This window comes from Theobroma umbraticum, unplaced genomic scaffold (genome assembly GCF_002168275.2).
Source record: "Theobroma umbraticum cultivar Fairchild unplaced genomic scaffold, ASM216827v3 scaffold_95.0, whole genome shotgun sequence".
Taxonomy (NCBI): domain Eukaryota; kingdom Viridiplantae; phylum Streptophyta; class Magnoliopsida; order Malvales; family Malvaceae; genus Theobroma; species Theobroma umbraticum.
In genome coordinates, this window is record NW_018397257.1 from 2,613,545 (window position 1) to 2,619,582 (window position 6,038).

Here is a 6,038-nt window from a genome sequence, read left to right on the forward strand (position 1 = left end):
ATTATTTATACAAACTTTGATATAAAACATTAGAACATATAAGTTATATTATTAATTTCATATATATATATAAAATTATGAATGAAGTTTATAAGTTTTGATATTATAATTTGTGAAAAAAAAATGATAAAATTTTGGTCCATTGGTCCAAAATCAGATCAACCAAATCAATTTTATATTTGGTTGGTTTGATCCTCCTTTATATTTGGTCGATTTTGGTTGGTTTACAAAAATGATTAGTCCATTTGGTCTTTAAGTATGGTAAACTAAACCATCCAATTCACCCATTTGCTCACTCCCTCCTTCGAGGTACTAGAAGAGAGGCATAAATGTTTTTTCAAATGAATAAAGGGACAGCCTGCAGTTATGTTAGGACTTGAATTAGCTGCAAAATGTCTGGACATGACTATACACAAGGTTCCATGAACTTATATTCACATTAGCTTTTACATAAAAGTATACCTTAAACTAAAATAGTCAAATGAAGAGTCAAGTTGTGCTTCCACAGAGTTGGAGTACAGATTTAAACTTTATTCATGATGTTAAATGTCAATGCAAGTGGCGCAAGAGTGTTTAAGATTTTATCTAATTTAATTTAGTTTTTTTTTTAATTTTAGTTGATTTAGGATTTATTTTCTTTATTTTATTTAGATTGAAATTATTTCCTTATTTTTATAAGCTTTTAATACTTTTAAGGATTATTATTTGATTAGCCTAATCATGTTGTATTTTATTTAAATCTCTTGTTAATTACTCTAATTGTATTAGACAACTTAAAATAGAGTTTTATTAGGATGTGAGTCTATAATGCTATAAATACGATCTTTAAGCTTAGTTATGAGACATTGAAGTTGAGAATTAATAAAGAATATTTTCTTAAGCATGAGTGCTTATTTCTCTAAACTCTTTCTTGAAGAGTAAGAGGTTTTAGTATCTTTAGCTTAACTAACCAAAGCGGGATTTTAGTTATTTTTCATCTTAGTAAGGTTTTCAACTTTGCTAAGATTGGTGATTCACCTTAATTGGGTTTCTAGCCTTACCATGATTAGTGTCTTTTACAATACCTAAATGTCTTTATAACACCTTATCATTAGTTTGATATCAGAATAGGAGGATCATTGTTCGCTATGTAACTCAGGTTCTTGTCGTTTCTAGTTTCGACTTCCCTTGTTGAAACAGCAAAATGCCTCCAAAACGTCAAAATCGCCAAATAAATGATCACGAGATCAAGATTCAAGAACTACGTCATCAAATTCAAGAATTACAAAAGTAACTTGCAAGACGTGATGTTGCTCAAATCAACAATTGCAGCTTTAGTGATGAATTAAGTGATGAAGATGATTATTTAGATTGGGAGGAATTAAAGTCGATTTATGATGAATATGATAAAGATATAGAGGAAATTAATGTTCATCACACACAAAGGTGAGTCTTTAGTGGTACAAAGACAAGTTAACGAGGTGTTGGAGAAAAGCCTAGTACGTGAAAGTAAAAGTCCTTGTACTTGCCCAACTTTGTTAGAGAAAGTCGATTCATGGACGATATGTGTGGACAGCCATACCATAAATAAGACCAGAGTTAAGTATCGTTTTCCTATTCCTTGATTGGATGAGATGCTTGATCAACTAGTTGGTTCCAAGGTGCATTTGAAGATGGATTTGAAGAATGGATATCATCAAATTAGAATGAAAGGTGGAGATGAATGAAAAACAACCTTCAAAACTATGGATGAATTATTCAAATTGTTGGTGTAGACCATCATACTATGTGGATCCAAACATCTATAAGAAGTATGTCAAGGCCTACTCGTTGGAGTCGAGTTTTTTTTTTGACCCGAAGAGAATGACGCTGGAGCGTTTAAAATTCTAGTTTATTTAATTTGGTTTTTTTTAATTTTAGTTGATTTATGATTTATTTTCTTTATTCTATTTAGATTGAAATTCTTTTCTTATTTTTATAGGATTTTAATGCTCTTAAGGACTATTATTTGATTAGGCTAGTCTTGTTATATTTTATTTAAATATCTTGTTAACTACTATAATTGTATTAGACAACCTGAAGTAGAGTTTTATTAAGATTTGAGCATATAATACTATAAATAGGACTCTTAAGCTTAGTTATGTGGCATTGAAATTGAGAATTAATAAAAAAATACTTTCTTAAGTAAAAATGCTTATATCTCTAGACTTTTTTTTAAATTTTCTAAAGAGCAATAGGTTGTAGTTACTCTTTTTAAAATTTTCTAAAGAGCAAGATGTTTTAGTATGTTTAGGCTAGTCAATCAATGTAAGATTTTAACTATTTTTTACTTTAGTGAAGTTTTCAACCTTGTCAAGATTGATGATTCACTTTAACGGGATTCAAATCTCGTTACAGTTAGTGTCTTTTACAATGCCTAAGTATCTTCACAACATCCTAATGGTAGCAAACTAGCTTCCCTATGCTAGTCTTGAAATCTACCGAAGGAGCAAGAGCAATTATAGAAGGATTTAGTTACCATAGATTCAGAGAGCATATTGCCAATCAAATTATTAATTGATACATGGTCTCGAGGGTGAAAATTATCTTTCCATTGTATTTATGGCTATGATTAACATTAATTTTATCCGTATTATGGCTATCAAATATCAATCCTGCCCTAAATTATTTGCCAATCAGAGTATCCCTTACAATATACCTCACCCAATACCTACAACAGCAGAACCTAACCAAATTCGATCTCAATAACCAACTCAGCAACACCAACATCTCTGCATTATCCCATTCTACTAACACTCAATTTCCAGGACGAGGTCTACAAGTATGTAACTTCACAAAGAAGAAATGAGCCCAAAAAAAGCATGAAAATTCCAAACACTGAAGAAAGGGAAGGATAATATTACCCCAATTCACATAGAAGCACGGTCGGCCCTCAGAAAGGCGTCGCCCTTACAAACAGGAATATCTTCAAACTGCTTGGGGGGCAGCTTCTCAGAGAAAGCTCCGAAAAAAAACTGAACCATACCAGATTTATCATCAACCTCAATCCCAGTAACAGGCAACCAGATGATGAGCTTCTTTGCCTGAATCCCAGACACATCATGCACAGCTCCATAACTTAGCTTCCCTTTGATCTTCTTCTCATAGTAAACCAATTGATCAAATTGAACGTAACACGTGCTTTCCAACTCTATGGTGAAGTCCCCAGTGGTTGACAGAGTGTACGACTTTACATTGTTTGGAAGGATACCCTTTGGGAGACCGTACGTTGGGAGCAGATCATGAACATCCCGGGTTGAGATGCTCAACGGATGGCTGTGGTCGATTGCTGGGGCGGTAGTGGAAAAGGAGATATGGGTTTGGCAGAAGAGAGCCAGCAGGAGAAGGCAGAGGGAGATTGGGGCTGCCATTTTTGAGAGGATAGGAGACTTTGAGAGAGTTGAAACTTGTTGGGTAGAACAAGAAGAGATGACTTATGAAAAAGGAGAGGGACGTGATTTAAAGGGCGATTAAAGGGTAAAATGGGAAAACAAACTTGTTTGGTGTAAGTCCTAAAATTCTTAAGATACTTTATGGGAATTTTGGCGACTTCATGGTCGTTTGCAACAGGTACTGACTTCCTTACCCTTTGCCCGAAATTCTTATCATCTTTATTCGTCACTTTTTAATTTTTGTTACAAGTTTTTTACATGCTAGCAAAAGCCCCTCCCTAGTCGGGCATCAAAATTAAATTAATGTGAGCTTTTCTATTTATTTTTTATTTAAATTTAATTTTAAAAAAAACTAAATTCAAATTTTAAGCATTAAAACTATGAAAGATAGACAATTCTCAAAGAAATCTATAAACTATTTAAAAAAACTCAAATACATCTTTATTTTTAATTGCATTCAACCAAATTCATATATTTGTTTTGAGTCAAATAAACTTTTATGATTAATGATAGACTAATTATCTTTAATCAAAATATCATTTATCATTTATATCTGCATGGCATTGAAATGACATTGATATGAAATTTAAAAAATATCATGTGATCATATTATTATATCAAATTAGTATATTAAGTTATTATCAATTGGGATATTTTAACACATGTTATTATATTAAATTAGTATGTTAAGTTATGATATGTTAATATACAGTATCAATGCCACGTGATATAAAATGACAAATAGCATTTTAATTAAGTTAGTCACTAGTTATAATTACTTATTTGACTTAAAATAAAAATATAAAGACATAATTAAATGTAATAAAAGTATAAAGACTTATTTAAGTTTTTCTAAATAACTTAGGAGCTCTTTTAGATATTATGCCTAAAAGATATGAACAAAAGATCATATCAAACATGTCACATAATGAACTAGCAAATCACGTAATGAAATAATGAAAAATGAAATAATTATTATGCAAGAATAGAATAAAGTATAAATGGAATACAATAGATGTTATGTAATTTTTTAAAAGGAAATGACTTTATTATCTAATTAAACGTGGGAAAGAAATACCCATTACATCATTTGCCTGTACATGTCTCAAGCAGAAGGTGGGCTATTATAGGTTACAAAATGTTCTTCAATAAAAAACCCCTCTTTAGCCATATGATCAATAGCAATATTGCCTTTCTTGTAAACATAACTAATTTAGACTACCCATTGTCTCTTGAGCAGTATGTCAATAGCCTGAATCAAGTCATAATTAAGACATGGATGATGCGATGAAGACGATATTGCATGAACAACAAGTTTACTATCCACTTGGAGATCAATCTTTCTAAAACCAACCTCCCATGCATATTAAAGTCCTTTATATACACCTTAAAGTTATGCACGATAAGCCCCTTATATACACCTTAAAGGTATGCACGATAAGCAGAGCATTTTTGAAGGCTCATGGCCAGCCCACCTTGCCATCGTCCAGTCCAATCCCTCAGAACTCCCTTACTATTGCCTGACTAATGGAAATGCGAACTACACCATTAGTATTTAAAGAAATCCAATCTACATGTTGTGCTTTCCAAGCTATAAGAATTTCATCCTTCGTATTAGGAGTAATACGACCATTATCAAAGTTTAACCACTCAACAATGTGAGTATCTGCCACTAAACTGTATATCTGTGACAATTTCTTTGCAATATTATAAAAGGTATTCTCAAAAACAAATACATTTCTCCATTTCTAGAGTAACCAACAAGTTGTTCCAAAAACCACTGCCCATGGGACTTCATTTTTCTTAGTCATGGAATTATTCAAATTTGAAAAAAGCCAATCTAAATTAGATTGATTAAAGAATGAATCAACCATTCTTGGAGGTAAAACTTGAGTCCAAACGGAACTAGCCACAAGAAAATCTCGAAGGATATGAAGAATTGACTTATTTTCTAAGCAACAATGTTGACAATTTAGATTTTTAAACAAATTTCTTCGATATCTCTCCTTGTTAGTCAATAATCGATCATGTAAGCATTGTATTAAAAACATTATGATTCTCTCTGATCCATGCCAGTTGCCACATGCTCAAATTATTGTTCAAGTAACCTTGCTCCAGTTCACATAAATGGTCATAAGCCAAGGAAACATAAAAGTTCCCAAATGACGACAAAGCCTAGTAGAGCTTATCCGATATAGACATAATTTAAGGGGCTATATTTTTTGAAAGTAACACTATCGTTTTTGTAGAGAGGTAATGCTTTAAACTTTCAAAATCCCATTCCCCATCTGGCATTACAAAATCTCTTACACAACTATAATTATTAAAAATTAGGCTTCTGGGCTTTACCACTTCAACCAATGGTTTGTCACCCACTCAAGTATCCATCCAAAATCGAACTGTGAACCCATCCTTAATAGCCCATCAAACATTCTTAAAAATGTGTCATACCTTGCATAAGGAACGCTGAAAGGAAGACAAACCCAAATTCTGAGTATCAAGACAAGCATGTCTACCATTATTATAATTTGAACAAATTAATTTAACCCATAAAGTTTACGGTTTTGCCACTAACTGCTAGCATACTTTCAACAAGAATGCCTTATTCATCAATCTCAAATTTCAGAT

General features: G+C 32.0%; 1 protein-coding gene across 1 annotated transcript in view; it reads right to left on the reverse strand.

The window, feature by feature from the left end:
• Window positions 1-3,450, reverse strand: part of LOC110412332 (DUF538 family protein, putative (Protein of unknown function, DUF538)) — a 7,179-nt gene extending 3,729 nt beyond the window's left edge. Inside the window, exon 1 of the mRNA XM_021422863.2 lies at window positions 2,883-3,450. Within this exon, the coding sequence (XP_021278538.1) occupies window positions 2,889-3,389 (501 nt within the window). The 5' untranslated portion in view covers window positions 3,390-3,450 and the 3' untranslated portion in view covers window positions 2,883-2,888. The remainder of the gene's footprint in view (window positions 1-2,882) is intronic.
• Between the last annotated feature and the right edge of the window lie 2,588 nt (window positions 3,451-6,038).